Raw genomic sequence first — 19,920 nt, 5'->3', positions numbered from 1 at the left:
AGGTACATTACTTAATAAAAACATCAAATGCCAGTGCTTTGCAACAGTTTTGTTACTGTCTCTTTAACCCCCCCCCCCAATTACATTCAAAAAGCCAAGCTTTTCTGCTCATGTAGTGGCAGTGGGTTTGGAAAAGTTATAGCCTACACTGCCCCTGTTCAGAGGCATTGCCCAGCATCAGTCAGCAGTCAATGAGCAGCTGCTGCTGCATATAAGTCATTAAAGGAGAAAGAGAATGCCATCGTGGGCTAGAGGGAAGGAGTAAGGAACTGAGCAAAATGCCACATGTGCCAGCTGGTCTTTCCATGAGGAAAGACTCCATGGAGAGTGTGGTCAAGGTGGATTAAGAGTGGAGGTGGATCTTTTCAGAAACTTGGCTTATGGGGAAAGAAGGGAAGGAGGAAATAGAAATTAATTTGTTTGGCAAGTTATATGTGTATCTGCACACGTGCACATGTCCAGGTATAATTTTCTACTTATCTTCAAAGAGAAACTTAACAAAACTGAGGTAGAAATAATGGCGGGAACACTCCAGCCCAGGAGAGATTTCAAAAGCATAATGAAAAGATATTGACAAAAAATGGAGCCAAACTGTGTATGTGTGTTGTGGGGGTGGGGATGGAGGGGGGATTCCCGTAACTTTGAGAGTTTGTTTAGGGACATTTTGTCTGTGTGTGTTTGTGAGGGGTCGAGGGGGAGGTGTTTCTGTTTTGGGCCACTCTTCACCGCATTCTACGAGCAGCACTGCAACCCCATAAGCTATATCCATGAGCTAGAATGTCGCCATTCCCAACAGTTTTAACAAATAACTTCAAAACTACCACGACCACCACTTACGCAATAAAAGGCAGTCCATTTTTTTAGGTAATATGCCTTTTAGAGTCCTAACAGATCTCGTGGTTGATTGTTTCCAGATGCTAACATAAACGGAGTAAGTGGCTTTCCTTCACCAGTGTTATCTTTTAAGAACCATATCACTTAATTATCAAGGAGCAATGTACTAAGAACTCTTACAATTTACTGACATAAAGAGAATTATTCTGCTCTGGTTTGATTCCCAAATTGTAAAAGAACTTTTTTTTTTGAAGAAAACCTATTTCTACTTTAAACTGCAAAGATTCAGTCATATCACACTTCAGTATTTTCCTGGATACATTCAAAATAATTTTCCTTTCCATTTTCCAATTGTTGAGGTAAACATACATATTTAATATAAAGTAACATTGAAGCCTAGCCTATAACTCTCAGCAGTAGATAGTGCTTTCAACACATTCCTTTGAGGTACTGTACAAATCACAATCACTTTCCTGAGTTTTTGCAGACAGAACATTAAAAGAAATGAACTGCAGAAATTAAGGTCCAGATTACCGTTACCCTGTTTTACCTGTTCTTAGCTTAATACCGCAGAACAGACAGGATTGAGGAATACTGTTGCTCTTAGAATGGCAAAAATCTGGTTCTCTGTCGCAACACAACTGTTCATCTCTTTAGTCCAATAATGTTTGAAGTTAAAGCTCTTTATATTAGCACATGCCACCAATGTAATTGTGAGGCAAACAAAAAAAAAGCACCACTCCAGGCACTTGACAGCAACTAAATCTCGAGAACAGCAAAATGGAATCAACACACGGGGTTCATGTCCTTCTGAAATCAACCCACTTGCACCTTGCTCCTTGGTGAGTGGTGTCTGGCTTGAACAGAACTGAGCATCAACACACGCTTCCTGTCATCTGGGGCTTTTCAGATCAGCAGCTCTTGTTTGATGCACTTTTCCTCCAAGTCTACCCTGACTCTAAAGATGCAACATAATTGTTGTCTCCCCCAGTACCCTTTGCAATTTGAACACTACTGAAAAGGGGTTCTCTACCCTATGTAGCAGGTTTTGTGTGTGTGTGTGCCAACATTCATTACATTTAAAAAAAAAAAAGAAAGAAAAGAAAGGAAAAATTATCACTGACTGCAACCGAACATTTTGTTCCATTCAACATATGTATCAAGCTCTTTTTGAGATATGCTAGGCTGAATCTTGCAGAAAGCATTTTCAAAGTCTTGATATGTAACTGGCCTCAATTGGCTGGGCATAATGGCTGAAAGGTCTGTCGCTGGCATGGCATGGAGTGGGCCCACTGCTGCTTCCTGACACAAATGAGCCACATCTAGTCCAGAGAAGCCTTCTGTGCGCTGGACAAGCAGTGCAAACTCCTTGTCATTGAGACAGTAATTGTGCTGTGAGAGCAGTTGTCCTATTATCTGGTGCCTCCCTGTGCTGTCAGGAAGCGGGATTAAAAGTCGTTTTATGAAGTACCTCCGAAGGGATTCATCTATTTCTTCTGGTTTACTGGTGGCGCAAATTACTACTATTTGGTCCTCGGCAGAAGTTAGTACAGTGTCCAGCTGCATAAGGAACTCGGTTCTCATCCTATTGACTGGACTGTGTTCTTCGCTCACTTGAGAAGAGAGAAGCATGTCAATGTCACTAACAAAAATCACCGAAGGCTGGCGACACCTGGCCACGAGGAAGGAAGCATGGACGATTTTTTCTCCTTCCCCTAACCACTTGGTGACTAGACTGGAACCGGAAATTTTGAAAAACGTGGCCCCCAGCTGACTAGCTATGCATCTACCTAATAATGTTTTGCCTGTTCCCCGAGGCCCAAATAAAAGGATGCTCCGAGGTAGGGCAGTCAGTCCATTGAAAGCGTCTGACCTCAACACGGGCCATAAAACCTCCTCTTTAATGACAGCCTTTACCAGGTCGAGGCCAGCGATGTCATTCCAGTCCACTGGAGGTCCTTGGTTGATAATCTCATTGGTTACAAGGTCAATGAGGTGTGTGTCAGTGTTCTTCAGTTGCTCGTCTACAGAGTGGTTGGATGAGGTAGCTGCACGGAGTCCCGGGCCTTGCATTGGGTGAGGGAGGAGCTGTCTGTGCTCGTCCCCGTGCTCATTCATTACTGGGGAGGTGTACTTCCCAAAGGATTCACTGGTTCTGGATCCCAAGGAGTTTTTAGCAGTACTGTATGAAGGGGGAGTCAAAGCCCTGCTGGACTGGCTGCTGAATTTCCTTTGCTGTTCAGAGGACATTAGCTGCTTTGTTGGCTTAAATGCTAAGGATGATGTTTCAGCACTTCTGTCAAAGCCATTCCCCCTGTTTGTGTTTGAAATGCTGTTGTCGGGCATTCTGTACATAGGACTCTGTGTAGATCTCTGTTGGCCATAGCTGTAATTTCCATAACTGGAGTCCATTTCTCCTTGCCCCGCCATATAGAAGGCTTTCCGTTTGAGAGAACTCGCCGAACTATTTGTCAGAGCGGAGGGGGCAATAGGTGTCAGACCATGACTCTGGTAGGTGTAGCCGGGGACGGTGGTGGGGGGCAGAGGAGTAGGAGCTGGAATTCCTGAAGGGAGGTATGCCGAAGGGGGAGGCGCACCCCCTGGGCTGTAGCCAGGGCCCACAGAGGTTTGAGGAGGATAGCTAGCAGAGGGGTAGCTGTAACTGGAGAGGTTAGAGGTCCCATTGTAGCCTGGGACCAGGGCTGGCGGCGGTGGCGGAGGCGGTGGCGGCTGTAAAAGGCCAGAGCTATGCAAAGGGGAAGGATGAGGGGAAGGAAGTGCAGGTGCTGGCTGGCTGCTGTATGTAGAATGCAAATATGATCCGTTGTATCCCGTGGCATATTCCTGAGAAGGTAGCCCTAGACTAGGTACCGTGTGACTTCCACAGGTACTGCTAGAGTAACTAGGTTCTGTCAGGTTGCTGGCCACCCCAGGAGAACTCCCTATACTGGCAGAGACATCTGCAGGAGGGAGAGCTGTACTTACACCAGCTTTGCTGGCACTGATCACATCTGGAACGCAGTTCATAGGATACACGCTTTCTGAGTTCAACGAAGGCTGCCAAGGTTCGCTTTCGCTCTTCCGACCATTCACCAACCCCGAAGGTGCATCTGTGTAGTTGCTGAGGACAGGCCGCTCAGCTGGGCCTTCAAGAATTCCAGAATACTTCTCTGCATACTTTTTTAACAGATTGGAGGCAGTCAAAGCAGATATGTCATCATTGGCCCAGGCATACTGATAGGTGCGCTGCAGATGACCACGGTAGGCTTCAACTTTGTGGGCAGGAGACCGAGTGGTCGAGGTGATGTCAAAGTGCTGTTCTGGCCACTGGGCATGCTCCGGCGTCCACTGCATCTTCAAGCCTATGGTTGTTGGGGAAAAAATAAAATTAACAATACAAGTAGATAATCTTTATGTTCTTAAGAGCATCATGCAACTGTAATTTAAAAATCAAAGCAAAGCAAAAATTTAATTATTCTTCTCCCAAATGTCAAAAATAATTTCACACCGAAACCATGCCCTTCTAGAGGCTTTTCTAGAGGCTGTAGTGGTTATTCGTTAACTGTAGAATCTGCACAATATAAAGTAGATTATCATTAAATTCAGCTTAAAAATAAACACCAATAGCTGAATATGACATGCTACACACATATTCCAGAAAGGACCTAAAATGTGTTTGTATTAAGCAATGTGTAAAATTGTCATTTTTTTCTCAAAAAAGGGAAAAAAAAGATTTGCGTTGTGTAAACCCATACACATACACACATGTACACACACAGATACTCCTTTTCCTGTTAAAAATACATTCATGGTTAGTTTCAAAATAAAATATGCACGGATTTAAAATACCTAGAATGTGAATGTTATTAACATGTAAGATACCTAACTGTTCTGTCTTTTCACATCACAGTTTCTGTTTTATATTTTAACCAATATAAAAATATGAGACACAGCTGACAGATCACATCTAGGATACCTCTCTTATTTGGTACTGAACACCTAGTTAGCACAGTATAATGCACCCTGCGCAGAACAATATGACACAGACATAGCAGGTCATTCCATAATCCAACTCTCATCTAAAGTGGTCCACGACAGTTTCAAATCTGCTTCGTGGAGTGCAGCAAAGCAATCTCCCAGGCAGCGCTCCATCGCTTTCATCACACAAAGCCTACAACTCGGTATGAATTACAACTGGCTTCTTTCTGCTTTTCAGTTCTGTTGTTGAGTCTCTGGAAAAAAAAAACAAGCATCACTTGTCTGTCGGTCTTCTTGCGTTTTCTCTCTCTCTCTCTCTCCCTCTCTTATTATTATTTCCCCTTTTTTACAATCTCCAGGGTAGTAAGAAGGGGGAAAAGGAGGGAGAGAGAGAGAGAGAGAGAGAGAGAGAGAGAGAGAGAGAGAGAGAAAAGAGGAAGGGGGAGGGGGAGGGGAGCTGAGAGTAGAAGGACAAATGGAGAATCTAGAGCAATCTAACCCTTCAAAGTTCCACAGGAAACAATGCATGACATTAGTTATTAAAGGATAACTAGGTGACAAGATGATTTGGTTAACATCCTTTCATTTGCCAGACTAATTGGTGAATTGGACTTTCTGTGATCCAGGCTAAAAAGCCCCCCCCCCCCACTCTTCCCCCACTTAAGAGATCTCAGAGATCTTAGAATTATAGAATCATCAAATTTTACAGCTAGAAGTCTCCCTAGAAATCACTTAATCCAACCCCTTTATTTTACAGGTGAGGATATTGAGGCCCAGAGTTGGTAAGTGACTTGCCAAGGATCACACAGCTACTTGGCAGAACTGGAGGACAAAATGCAAATCTTCCAGTTAAATGTCCTTTCTACTACACTGAATGCAAGGTGGCAGAATTGTTGCATATTTGGGTACAGCTATATTAAACAGACCTTCTTAATCTCTCTTGTATGGCCAAAAATGGATCTTGCAAACTGTATAGTGCCCTCCAGCACAGATTCCTTGATAAGGAGGAGGCCTAGTCTAAATGAAGCATCTGTGGCACGAGCTCCCTTCTGAATTATTACAGTCTATTTTGACAGCTCCTACCCCCTTCCCTTCTCCTCCCCCAGCCCCTTTAGCTCCTCATTGCCTGACTCTGGCATCTGACATGGCCAGCTTAGCCTCCCTGAGTTAAACCTAACATAGCACACAGTTTGGTAACAGAATGGCATGTTGATTCCCTTCTGACTCCCTCTTCCTTGTTTGCAAAACCACTGCACCAGACACTGGAAGTTAATTAGCAGGATGATGCTGTGCTAATTGTGTTAATTTACAAGGTTTTAGTCAAAGAGAATCATGCCAGGGCTGGCACTGCTGTCATGCTTCCGACTTAATGATTAAGAAATACTGAAAACAAGGTGGGAAGGATTGCAGTAATTACACAATAAATGAATAAAGCAACAGGATTCATTTGCAAATATATTTTATTGCAGTTGTACTCATTTGCATTTGGATTTTTTAAAAGGATTCATGCAGATATTCATTTGCGAATCACCATCTCAGTTAAATTAAGCCTGAAAGCTGCAAAGTACAACTTAATCGAGCCTTATATTTTATTAGTATAATACTGAAGCTCCTGTTTCACATTGGCTTGTCACAAAGCTCCTCCTAGTTCCTCTCTTTTATTTCTCTAGTTTTTTTTCTCTTTTCCCTTTTAAAACGTCTATTTCCTTTTCTCCATCTCCATTTGTCAAATATTCAGGTCAACTAGAGAAGTGATATTTTAAAAAATAACAATGCTATTTCTAAGGATCAGCAGGTATCATTTTATTCTGAGACACTATCTGGAGGTGAGTTCTTAGAAGATGTGTACAGGGAAACTAAAGCCATATCCTTAATTATTTCAGATGTCTCATCCCATACATTTTAAAGGAAGAAAACACCCCCACCCCCCAAAAATGGATGAAATGACTGAAATCACACTTGAAGAGGAAAGATGCAATTTTAATGAAGCAACATTTCAGGAATCATACATTCATTAAATTCAACTAGAAATTATTAAGAGCAAATCACCAGGAACCAATCGTAAGTAATCAGTATCTAAATTCTTCTGTGCCATGGGATTTACTTCAGCCTTATAAAAAGGAGAGAATACTAATGTGTCTGTAATGTAGAACTGCTTAAAAGACATACAAATTCATTAGTCCTATAAATTATATCTAGGGTATTCCTGTCTTGAGATTTTTCTCTTAAAGTATTACCCAAACACAGAGCAAGGCAAATAAGAACTTAGATACTCCACACACAAGGATGTATATACGAATAAATGTTATGCAAATAGTCTCAGAAAGGAATCTAGCAAAGGAAGTTACAACAAAGAAATTAGAAAGGACATTGGCTTCCTCTGTTACTTTTAGCTAAACTATACCAACTCTAGTATATTAATTAACAAACGTATACTGGGTCGATTTAGATTTTATGTGAACAATTTGGAATCTTTTAAGTGATTAGTGCGGAACATACTATTTTAAGACTCAGTAGAGAGGACATTAAATATCCTGTTACAAATTCTAGTTCTGAGTTTAAAGCAATTTTCTTCTTTTTTAAAGAAAATTCAGTTTTTCCCATGATGTAACATAGAGTCAATTGACATAAAAAGACAGGAGTGTAATGGGAAATAAAACAAGTTGGCCATTTTACACTGGATAAGAAAATTCTTTTTCAAGGAGAGAAATTCTAAATTTCTGCATAATTTATCTTGAAGTGGGAAAAACTAATTAAATTTCATAAGATTTCAATTTCACCTGAAATTAACCGAAGATCATATCCATCAAAATTATTTATTTGGAACAATTACTAGATAGATCATTGCTTTCTGATTGTCATGCTATCTTTGGTTGTGCTCACCAAGATAATTGAAAGTTTATTTATTGATGCATATTAAATACCAATAGCCTTATGGTGCTTTCAAAAGGCACTAGCAGCTTTGATTAAATAACCTTAAGGGAACAAGCCTATTTTTATCCCCTGTAACATAAGCATTTATTCTGGTGCTTTGTAATGATTAGTGTTATTTGGAAACTTAAGTTAACAGTTAACCATAAGTGAGTTCTTCATATTAGTATGGGTTAAAGAAACTAGTATTTACACAATCCAGGAAACTGCTCAGGCCTTGAGGGCACAAAGAGCCTTTTCATCAATTCTTTGCTTTTTGACACTAATTTGAAGTAGCACCAAAATTTGTGGGGGTTTTTTGTTCTATTTATTACAAGTAATATCTCAGATACCAAGTGGGAAAAAACATAAAACCACACATGGTCTTTGAACAACAACAAAAATTAGTTGAGTTGGTAGTTGTGAGGTGTTGGTGTGTAATTTTTCTTCGTTTAAGTATTTACATATATTATACTTAAAATATATATGTAGTAGAATTTCATAATAGTTTTAAATATAATTTATTCTAGAACAATATGTATAAAACTTGAGGAATAATATTATTTTGTTACTAATAGAAGCATGACTGAAAAAAATCACTCCCACAGGTGTTAAGAAATTGCTTTTTAGCTACAATGAATATTTAGAAAACAGGGGGGAAATAGTTTTTAAACTAATTGGAAATTTCTCTCATAAACATTTATAAAAGGGAATTGACAAACAGAATAAATGGCGAATTTCATAATGTAAAGTGTTTAGTCTTCATATGTAGAATGCCATGTAAGAGAAACTTGCTTTTAAGATAATTTAACATAAGTGTTACATGCAAAAGACAGATACCATACTAGAAAGCTTGAGTGATCTATTCTTGTCTGTTTTTGTTATAATATAGAGCTACATGCTTTTCAGTAAAACTGAGAAGTTGGCTCTCTTTAGATATTTTAAGTAGTTATCACAGAAAATTTTGTAATTTTTTTCATTTATAAAATATTTATCCATTATTCTCTTCTCTCCTAAGTCTTTGAAGCCTGAACTTTATTTGAAACAAACAAAAACATCAGAAATGTGTCATACTCGGATAGTATTTCCATACCTTTAATTTCACAAATAAATGACGGATGGAGGGAAAGGAAATAACATTGGGAAACCAAAGCACCAAAGTTTTGAACCAATTTTCAGAATTACAGGGAACTTAAAAGGAAAGGCTAGCAGTTTCTTCTTAGGCAGTGATCTGTACATAGAACATACGCCTTAAAATAGCCATCTTGAGCACCTAGGGCACCTCCAGATACTTGTGTAGTCCTAAAAAGCTACTTATTTCAAGAAGGTTGCCATAGGTTAATTTTGGCTGCTAGGGAAGCTGCCTTGATTTGCACAGCCTTTCAGAGACTTCCTAGGGGCAGGAACCTAGAGGCAAAAACCTGCAGGCACAGGTATACAACAAGACAGCACCACTATATACACAATATCAACAAAATGCAGGGAAACACCACGCCTATTACATTCCTTTGGGCTATTGTCCTTAAACCTTTCTTTATTTTTTTTAACACTGAAAATCCTTTATCTTAATATTTAGCAAGGCATATGCCTGGAAACAGTAACTAGCAGGAAAGTAAAGCATTGGAATTTATACTCCTGTATAGTTCCCTCAGTCTAATACAGCACATTCATCATTTCCTAGGCAGAATGCAGCAGAGCAAATACTGAGATACCCTGGAACTTTCAGACAAAGGTAGACTAGAAAGATCAGTAGGTAAAACTGATAGGTTTGCACTGCAGAGATAATTCTGAGGAGTTCCTTGAACCTCCTAGTCTTGAAAACTGTGGCCTTGGGCTCCCTAATCAGCAGTTTTCAAGTTGGACTAAGACCAAATGCAAGTTGTGGAGATTCTAAGCAGCCTTTATCCTGGGCTCTACCCATCACTGGTAAGTGAAGGGTAAGTCAGAGGCAGATGACATAAACAAAGGTCTAGAATGACATTACTCAGGTCACTAGGAGGAGCAACAGAATCCCTGACTTATTTGATCTGGAACCCTCCATCAGCATGTTTCCTGATGGACTCCTTTTCCATCATCTGGTTTGGATTTAAAAGCATAATAAGGAGAACTTCTGGGTAACAGAGGGAGAGGTACCAAAGGACATGCCACTTTCTGCCCTAAAATATATTTGCTCTTTATCGTTAAGGAATCTTTTCCTCTCAAGGCTCAATGGAAACATTTTTTCCCTCCTAATTAGCCATAAGGAACTTTGTGTAGTTTTCTCTTCTTTCCTCAGAGGTGGTATAGTACATACAGCACTGGTCCCAAAGTCAAGAAGACCTGAATTCAAATCCAAACTCAGAAACTCACTACCTATTTGACCCTGGGGGAATGACTTATTTGCCTCAGTTTCTTCAACTGTAAAATGGGCATAATAATAGCACCCACCTCTAAGAGTTGTTGTTGAGTATTGAAGAGACAGAAGAAGAACTTAGCGTAGTGCCTGTCATATAATAAACACTACATACATATTAACTATTATTTCCTGACATTATACATCTCTATGCATATATTATTGTAGCAATTCAGGTATACATTAATTGTGATATTATTTTAAGAAGTATTCAAAAAAAACCTTAACTCTTATACTGCTAATGATTGATCTCTGTAATCTTGAGTCAAATTGCCAAATCCCTAGCCCTTCCCTAAGGCTACACCCCAGAAGAGAGTCAGTAATCTCCGTCTCCTTACTTTTCCTTCAATGATCAATTAACATAGGTATCAAACATCAGTAGATGCCTTAGGCCATATCCCATCTGGATCCTGATCTTAGCTCTACTTATTGTTTTAGGTTTTGGCAGTTTGCATTTTATGATGATTACCTCATAATGTTAAAGTATCAGGCCACCAGCCTCTCCCCTTCCCCCCATACTGTTGTAACCCCAATAAAAGTGACAAGACATCAGTTGGCAAGAGAGCTCTTAACTATCAGAGCTCCTAACCATGAAGCTCTTGACCATCAGAGCTTACTCGCTGTCTGTCTACCTTATGCCAAAACTTTCTGTGTCTGTGTATCTTTATTCTCGCCTTATGTTCTCTTTCCATTAATCCTTAACCCGTAACCCATTTTCACTCAGACCTTGGTTCCCCTTTCTAAGTGTCCAACCCACTAGGAATCTTCGTGAAGCTGATGGAGGGCTTCAATTATAATCTCTCCTTTTCATATACAATTAGAACATAAGCTTTATGAAGGCTGAGACTGTAACTATTTTTTTCTTCCTTTGTGTATATTTATACAAGAAATTAAAAAATATTACATATATGTATATATAAAATCAATGCCCAACACAATGCTTTGTGCATAGCTGGAACTTAATATTTATTTGATTGAATTCATTTTGATCCCATTTTCAGGACCCCGAGATAGGTAGGTTATGGGTGAACACTTTATTCATGATATAGCAGAGGAAAAGCTGAATTCAGTAAGAGAACTTATGTTTGAATCCCAGTTCTGACACTTATTACTCATTTCACTTTAGCCAACTCATTGAATGCCTCTGGCTCTTAAGTTTCCTGCCTAAGGAGAGTATTACAATAGATGATCCCTACATTTCCCAACTGCTCTATCATCTATGATCCTAGATATAAGTATTGACTATCTACCTGCTCATTGCAAGGCACTGGGCATTAAGAACAGAAGTACAATTTAAAAAAATATAAGATTATAAGGGAAATAGTTAAATGAGTAAATAATACTTGTAGCAAGTTTCTTTGATAAAGGCCTCATTTCCAAAGTAACTTAAAATAATAGGACTAAGAAACATTATTTAACTGATAAATGATCAGAGGCCATAATAGGCAGTTTTCAGAGGAAGAATTCCAAGCTATTGATAGCCTTATGAAATAATACTTCACTAACAATTAGAAAAATTCAAATCAAAACGATTCTCAGGCTCTACTTTATAGCTATCAAAATGTCAAAGTTGATTTTTTAAAAAAAGGAAATGGTAAATGTTTGAGGAGCTGTGGGAAACCAGGAACATTAATAGACAGTTGGTGGAGCTATTAATTAGTATAGATATTCTAGAAAGTAATTTGGAACTATGCCCCCACAGTTAATAAACTGTGAGTACCCTCTGATCCAGGGCTTACCATCCAAAAAAATCAAAAAATGAGGAAGAGAGATCTGTGTAAATATTTATATTTATACACAGAGAGTGAGTACATGTACATGTATCTATCTATCTACATATATGTCTATATTCATTTATTTATAATATCAAGCAGTCAAGATTTGACAATGGAAGGGATGTTGATCCACTGAGGAGTGACTGAACAAATTATGGTTCATAAATATGATAGACTACTGTTGTGTATTAAGAAATAACTAAAGGGATAGTTTCTGAGAAAGATGAGAAGATTTATATGAACTGATGCAGAATGAAGTGGTAGAACCAGATAAACAACATAAAAAAATAGTAAAGACATTATAAAAAATAAACAACTTTGAGACACCTAGGAACTCTCATCAACATAATGACCAACCATGATTTTAGCGTACCAGTGATTCGAAATGCCACCTATATCCTGACCAAAAAAAAAAGTGATAGATTAAAAGTGAACAATGAGATAAAAATGTTGGGTTTTCTGTTTGTCATCTGTAGTAAGTAGGTTGGCAGAGGAAGAAAAGAAGTGATTGAAAGAGAAAATTGCTATTAATTATTAAAAAAAATGATGCTTGAGATGGAAAAATGGAACCTATTTTTCAAAGCCAACTTCACAGAATATTTGGTTCTTTTTATTTTTATTTTTATTTATTTATTTTTTTTACCCTTGTACTTTGGTATATTGTCTCATAGGTGGAAGATTGGTAAGGGTGGGCAATGGGGGTCAAGTGACTTGCCCAGGGTCACATAGCTGGGAAGTGGCTGAGGCCGGGTTTGAACCTAGGACCTCCTGTCTCTAGGCCTGACTCTCACTCCACTAAGCTACCCCGCTGCCCCCTATTTGGTTCTTTTTAAAAAAAAAACATAGTACCAAAAAAAACCTTTCTAATCATGAGGAAAGGAACAAGCATTTATTAATACTATGTGCTAGACTGAAGTAGACAAAGGTTATTGATTTGCCCAGGATTAGACAACTAATAGGTATCTATGGCTGAATTTGAACTCAGGTCTTCTTAAATGCAGGCCAATACTCTATCCAATATGCTTCGTAACTTCACAGGCTGATTCTGAAATCTAAAAAATAATTGCAATGATGATATTTTAGAGATGGAAAAAGTCTTAAATATCATCAAGTACAAGCCCTTCATTTTACAAATGAGAAAATAAGACCAGAAAGTATGTGACTTGCAGACAGGCAATTCAGTACAGGGCTGGAATTACCCCAGGTCTCCTGACTCCCATTTACTGCTCCTCTCATTTTACCAAATCTGATTCATATTATGTGCACAAGAAAAAATAAAGATGCTGCTTACTCTAGATGTCCTGGGCACATTCCTTAAGTTCAAGTCATTATTTAGTTTAAAACTTGAATAAAAAGAGAAAGTGTAAAGTTTTTAATTCCTGTGTAGACTATGTTGATTTAGAAAATACAACACAAAAAAACAAGAGATATATTCTGAAAATTTAGGGAACTAGAAAAAGGGAAAAGAATAACCATTTTCAAAATGCCAGGATCAATTTCTCTTCAGCCTCAGGATAATCTCTAAGAAATTTATAGTACCAACATTGGCATGATAATAAAAATAAGGCAATTCTAGATCATACTTCAATAAATAACCTTAAAATCCAGAAGCTTAATTCTTCTACTCAGAATTGTAGTCTTAGTACAAATTACCTAATAAAAAAGTATCAAACAATCCAAATGCTTTGTAATTAAGATAGAAACAATGAGTGTTTTACCTCTCATTTTATAGGTAGTTTGCATATTTTGATATTAAAGAGCAAAAACAAGAAGCAGAATATTGAAAATTATGGAACCAGTGAAATATTGTTTCAAAACTTGTAGTCTCAAACAAATATACCCCCAATTGTCTAATTTACTGTCAAATGATAGTTCCTTTTAAATCACATTTTTATACCTTATGACTACAAATTACAACATATATTTACAGGAAATTATCCTTTCCCCCCAAATTTTTTCCCCAATATATTCTACCTCATTTACATAAAGTAGTACTTTGAACAGCCTTTAAGTCAGTCCTGGCTAAGTGTATCTGTAAGTATCATTCTGATCCCTAGAACTCAAAAAAACTCTTGGATATACAAAAATATCAATAGAATTTGTACATTCCCACATAAAGGCAAATTAAAATACTTCATTTATCCTGTGTGCCCCATCAATGAGTTTCTCTCTCTCCCTTCCTCCTTCTCTCTTCTCTCTCTCACTTTCTCTCTCTGTCTCTGTCTGTCTGTCTGTCTCTCATTTTTGAGGGAAGGCTGGAGTCATCTCTCATGTCCAGAATGGAAGTATAGAAAATCACAAAACTGACTGGCAGCAAAGCTTTAACTTATTCCTTTAACCTTTTCCTCCAAGTTGACCTGGTTAGCTCCTTGGGTTGCCTCACCGCATTGGTGTTAAACAGCATGGGTAACAGCCTTTAATCTTACTGCAGCTCAGAACCCCTGAACTCAAGCAATCTACCAGGTCACTGGATAAATACTCAACTGAATCTTGGCCCCTCCCATGAGAACCACTTGTGGTCTGTTAAGCCAGTTTTGGCATCATAATCATCAAAGATTTATATAGCACTTACTTTGTGCCAGGCACTGTGCTAAGTGCTTTACAATTATTATCTCATTTGATCCTTACAGCCACCTTGGGAGGTAGGTGCTATGCTGATTCCTATTTTATAGGTGAAGAAACTAAGACCAACAGAGGTTACATGAGGTGTCCAGGGACACACAAATAGTAAGTGTCTGAGGCCATATCTGAACTTAGATCTTCCTGACTCCAGGCATGATACCTCATCCCCACCTGGCTGCCTTATCTCCCTTGGATCCATGGAAAGCCATTTCCATACCATGTTCCTTTATGATTACCCCCTACCCCTTCCTTTTCAGTTCCCTGTTATGTGTTGTCTTCCTTAGAAGTTCAAGGTCTTTGAGGTAGAGACTGTTTTACATCTTAGTATTCCTCAGTGGACTGAGCAATGTATTGGGAATCAGGAAGACCTGAATTCAAATCTAACCTCAGATACGTACTAGATCTATGATTTGGGACATGTCATTTAATCTTTCCCCTGCCTTAGTTTCCGTAAAATGGGTTTAATTATAGTCCCTATTTAGAAAGGATTTTGTAAGGATTTAATGAGATTTAATGTAATTTAATGTAAATTGATAAGTGCTGGTTTCCTTCCTCCCTTAGTTCTTAGTACAGTTCCTGGAATACAATAAACAGGTCGATTCTTTATTATCTAAACTATTGACCTAAATGAAACAAATTGGCTTCTTCTAGTGAGGTCTTAAAGAATTCCCCTAGATTTTGTGACACTGACTTTTGAAAGATGCTTATTTTTTGCTTATTGTTATGCATGTCTGTTTTAAAGGATTCTAATAATAATTATTAAGATCATTAGTGTATTATGTTACAATATTACTAATATCATTTTAATAACAATCCAGAGTACTTTAAGATTCCCATAGTGTTGTCTTTATAACAATATCGTGCAAGAATGATATCTGCATCATAGATAAGGCTACTGAGCTTCAAAGAAGTTGTGAAGCCTTAGTGAGACAGCCGTTAAAAATTAAAGTCAGAATTTGAACTCAGATCTTGTCTGATTCTAAGTCTTGTCCTTTTTCCACTATATTATATCACATTTAATTCCTGAATTGTGGGTATATACTCAAGGAGAGTTGAGGTTGCTGGGTAACCTTCGTGATATTGCTCAATTGATTTAGTCATGTCCAACTCTTCATGATCCCATTTGGGGTTTTCTTGACAAAGACTTTGGAGTGGTTTGCTTTTTCCTTCATCAGCTCATTTCACAGATAAGAAAACTGAGGCAAAAAGGGTTAAGGGACTTGCCTAGGGTCACACAGCTATTAAGTGTCTGAGTCCAGAACTGAATTCAAGGAGATGGGTCTTCCTGTCAACAGGCCTCACATTCTATCCACCATACCTTCTACCAAGCATCATCAGGAGCTACATCTGTAAAACTATTCTTATCCTGTTACTTGTTAGTATGCTCTTCCCTCTTGTATTATGTTGTGTGCACTTAGCAGTGTTTATGTTATATCTCCCTGTAGCCTAGAAGTTCCTTGAAGATTAAGATTATTTTTGTTTTGTCTTGTATTTTGAACACTTAGGATAGTACCTGGTACATACAAGGTGCCCAATAATGATGCTGAATTAATTGCATAAATGAAATTTGAAATATGTATGAAATATGGGATAAATATGAAATGTAAGCAATATGTATGAATGTTGAATTCCTATTTGGAAGGGGCCTCAGAGGCCATTTAGTCAATTCTGTAACTGGACTATATTCCCTCCTACAATAGGTGGAACCAGAATCATTTAGTCTTTGCTGAAATATCCATAGTAAGGTCAATTCATAATGCATAAAATGTTAAAACATTTTTCAGGTTTTTAATTCAAATCTATATAAGGATTCTCTGTCCATATCTTCATATAATAATAGTTGTTTTAAAATTAAATTAATCTGCTTCTGCTTTTTTAAAAAAATTGCACTATTTCATTAAGGTCCTTCAAGGTTTGTTTCTTTTAACCCTTATCTTCTGTCTTAGAATCAATAGTATGCATTGATTCCGAGGCAGAAGAGAAGTCAGGGCTAAGCAATGGGGGTTAAATGACTTTCCCAGGGTCACACAACTCTAAGTGTCTGAGGTCAGGTGAATCCATGACATTCCATCTCCAGAACTGGCTCTCTATCCACTGAGCAATCGGGCTGTCCCCAAGAATCTCCTTCCTGCCCCCCTTCTAGGTTTAAAAATAATCTGAATACTTGTCCATCTTAATTGCTTTACAGTATACCCATTCTTGACAAATCCATGTATCTTTGTATGATTGCCTCCTTTTCTATCCATTCCTTAGTCATCCCTCGAAAAATACCTTCAAGATTTTTGTCAAGAATTTAAATCAAATTCATGATCTATATAGTTTACAAACTTGAGCACAATAAATTATGTTTCTTGTATAGCTAGTGTTATGCCATTATAGAAGAGAGAGTACCTTAAGGATATGCTATGATGGCTGGATGGCTTTCTATCTATTTTCCTATGTGAGATGCAGCATAGTGCTGACCAATAGATAGAGTGCTAGTCTTGGGGTAAAAAAATTTGGGATTCAGACCTCCTTCTCATACCAGCAATAGGGCATTTTTGGGCAATTCACTCAATTTCTTTGGAGCTAAGTTTCTTTTTCTGTAAAATATGTATATAACAACTAAAGAACTACATTAGAGGAGTGACATTTTCTTTGAAAAACATTAAATATATATATATATATATATATACATATATGTATGAACATTCTATTCATGTCAGTTACTTTATAACTTTATATCTATATCTTATCTGGTTCTGTAATTTCATCAGTGGAAGAACTCCTGGGGAAGAAATCCCCTCTCCCAATACAGATGAGCAAGTGTTCTGTAAAGTGTAGCCTTAGAGAGTTGTGTGGGGGCATTGAAAGGTTGAGAGACTTGCTCAATCACAGAGCCATGATGTGTAAGAGGCAGGACATGAATACATTTTATTTTTCCTCATTTGGAGGCTTGCTTTGGTTCTACTACACCACAATATTTCTCCTAGATGAGGTGTGTGATGTAGTGGTAGTAGTAGTGGTGGTGGTGGTAGTGGTGGTGGTGGTGGTGTGTGTGTGTGTGTGTGTGTGTGTGTGTGTGTGTGTGTGTGTGTGTTCATTCATTTTGGGGTTAGGAAAAGAATATATGTAGCCTTTGCTACTTGCCCTCTATTCTACGGTAGCTTTCCTTTAGTGCAATACATTTAATTCAGATGACAAAAAACTCACTCATCAAACTATGGATGGATTTGTATATTAAACTGTAAAGATGACTATTTTGCCATTATTACCTACTGAAGGTGAAACTTTGTATGCATGGGCCTGACCGGTCAGCATTTTTAATATGCAAGACATATATAAAAGGAGAGCTTGCATTTATGAGGATGAATGCTTAAGTGCTCATGCAAAGCAATTATACTGATGAAAGAAATATCACTTTTAGCCCACTGATCTCATGTTCAATACGTGGCCATGACAGACAGCACATCACTTAAGATTCCCCCTTTCCGATAATGGTTTATCACCATCCACACAAGGAACAGCATAACTGGAACTCCACATCAATTTGCAGAATGCATAAAAACTAGCCTTTTCATTCCAATAGCTTCTGATATTTTTACCCATTCAACCTGCCAGAATTGTAGTACCTAAATCAATGTGGGTGAATGACAGGTAATTACATTCGTGTTGAAGTCTATATAATTTATAAGTATAATGTATAATTCTTTTGAAAAAATTACGAATGTTTGCATGCAAGTATACTTGATGAATAAACTACTGCCTGAAAAAAGTCAGAGCTCAAGGTTCTGTGTCATCTTTCTTAAACTAATAAACAAATCTATACTCTCTCCCACATGGACGGATATGCATATATAGGTATGCACACACATATACTACTTAAATTATTACAGAAATCTGTACTGAATTTTATTTTTCACTGTTAGGTGTCATCGACTCTTGCAAGAGAAAATGGAATCTGGATTCAAGACTCAATAGGTGAAGGAATATCTGATTTTCATATGTTCAGCCAAAATGTTAATTTGTTTAGTGTACCCTTATGAGGGATTTGAGACACTTTGTAATCAGTTTAAATAAGCCTTTGCAGTTAACCTTTAAAGTTGTTTGATGACCCTTCATTTTTTATGCCACCTCTTACTCCCCCCCCCCATATGCTACTTTCAATCCATTAAGGCCTCCAATTCCCTCTGTCTTCCCCACCCCCAGTTCTTTTTGTCATACGAAGATCATCAGGACATACCACATATATCCATAGGGAATGCCAAGGCTAATGAATATGTATATTCTGTGTCACAACAGGGCACTCCCCTTGTTCAGCAGTATCAGCCTTCTTAAGTGTGTAAATAACAGGTGAACTAAAGAGCACAGGGATAAATGGGGTTAACACAACCTGAAAACCACAGTCCGGATTTACCAAAATCATAGATTACTAGACTATAGCATGAATCTAGCAGGAGAAATACAAAGGCTAGAATATTTTTCCAAATATTTTGAATTTTTCTTTCAAATGCCAGGGACTTAGTTAAAAAATCAATCCGATGGATTCTTTACGATCCTATTTTTACACTTCCCATTGATACAAGTTTGGAAGGATACAAACCTAGATTAATGACAGATCCTATTCCCAATCCTAAAATGCAAATGGTAACTTTGTTATTCTGAAGTGCATTTCAAACACTCTTTGGACATAGAGAAGGCATAAATCCTAAAGAATTAAACTCATAGCAACAGGTAGAAATAGCCAATTAGAATAATTTATTTATAAGGATATTAATTCAAACATTTTATTAAATATGGACCATGCCATAGTCCTTTGTACTTTATCCACCAAGTTAATGATGGGGAGAAGAACAGATGGATTAAAACCCAAACTTCAAAGCCTGTAGACATAGCCCTTTAAGTAGTTCTTCAGCATTTTCTTCTACTGGAAAGATATGTAAAGGAAAAGAGAAAAATAAGTGTTCTTATTTAAAATAAAACACCTCTGATAATTAGATAAAGGAATAGAAATATTACTCACTTTTAACTATAAACCTAATCTGATATCCACTTAAAACCTCTCTCTTTAAGTTGACACCAAAGCACAAGGAAGCTTGGACAAAATTTGTTTAGGTTATTTATGCATTTTGCTCTTTTGGGCAATTCATGCATTAATTTTTAATGCAATAGCAAAGAGATGTAGCGTCTTGGACTTCGATAAAAATATTCTATAGCCAGGACTGGGTGACATAGTGCATTAATTCAGTGTCCTTCACTCCTGGGACCTGCGTATAATTTAGTCCAGCCTGAAGAAAATAACTTTGATCTGAAGGCAGTAGAAAAAAGCTACATATGAAATGAGTTTTGGTGGGTTTAGTGTTTTTTCTTTCATATAAGACGACATATAAAGATAAACTGCTTTAGAACACAACCAGTGTGGCACTGGAT

General features: G+C 37.7%; 1 protein-coding gene across 1 annotated transcript; it reads right to left on the bottom strand.

Annotated features, from left to right (window-relative positions):
* Nucleotides 1-1,950: 1,950 nt before the first annotated feature.
* Nucleotides 1,951-4,913, bottom strand: FIGN (fidgetin, microtubule severing factor). Its single transcript, XM_044666561.1, has 2 exons — nt 4,811-4,913; nt 1,951-4,196 (listed from the first exon to the last, which is right to left on the bottom strand). Exons 1-2 carry the CDS (start codon nt 4,911-4,913, stop codon nt 1,951-1,953), a joined length of 2,349 nt encoding a protein of 782 aa, XP_044522496.1.
* Nucleotides 4,914-19,920: the final 15,007 nt, after the last annotated feature.

The sequence above is a fragment of the Gracilinanus agilis genome, chromosome 3 (assembly GCF_016433145.1).
Source record: "Gracilinanus agilis isolate LMUSP501 chromosome 3, AgileGrace, whole genome shotgun sequence".
Classification (NCBI taxonomy): Eukaryota; Metazoa; Chordata; class Mammalia; order Didelphimorphia; family Didelphidae; genus Gracilinanus; species Gracilinanus agilis.
The sequence above is the reverse complement of the archived record's forward strand: the minus strand, read 5'-3'. Positions and strand labels throughout refer to the sequence as shown.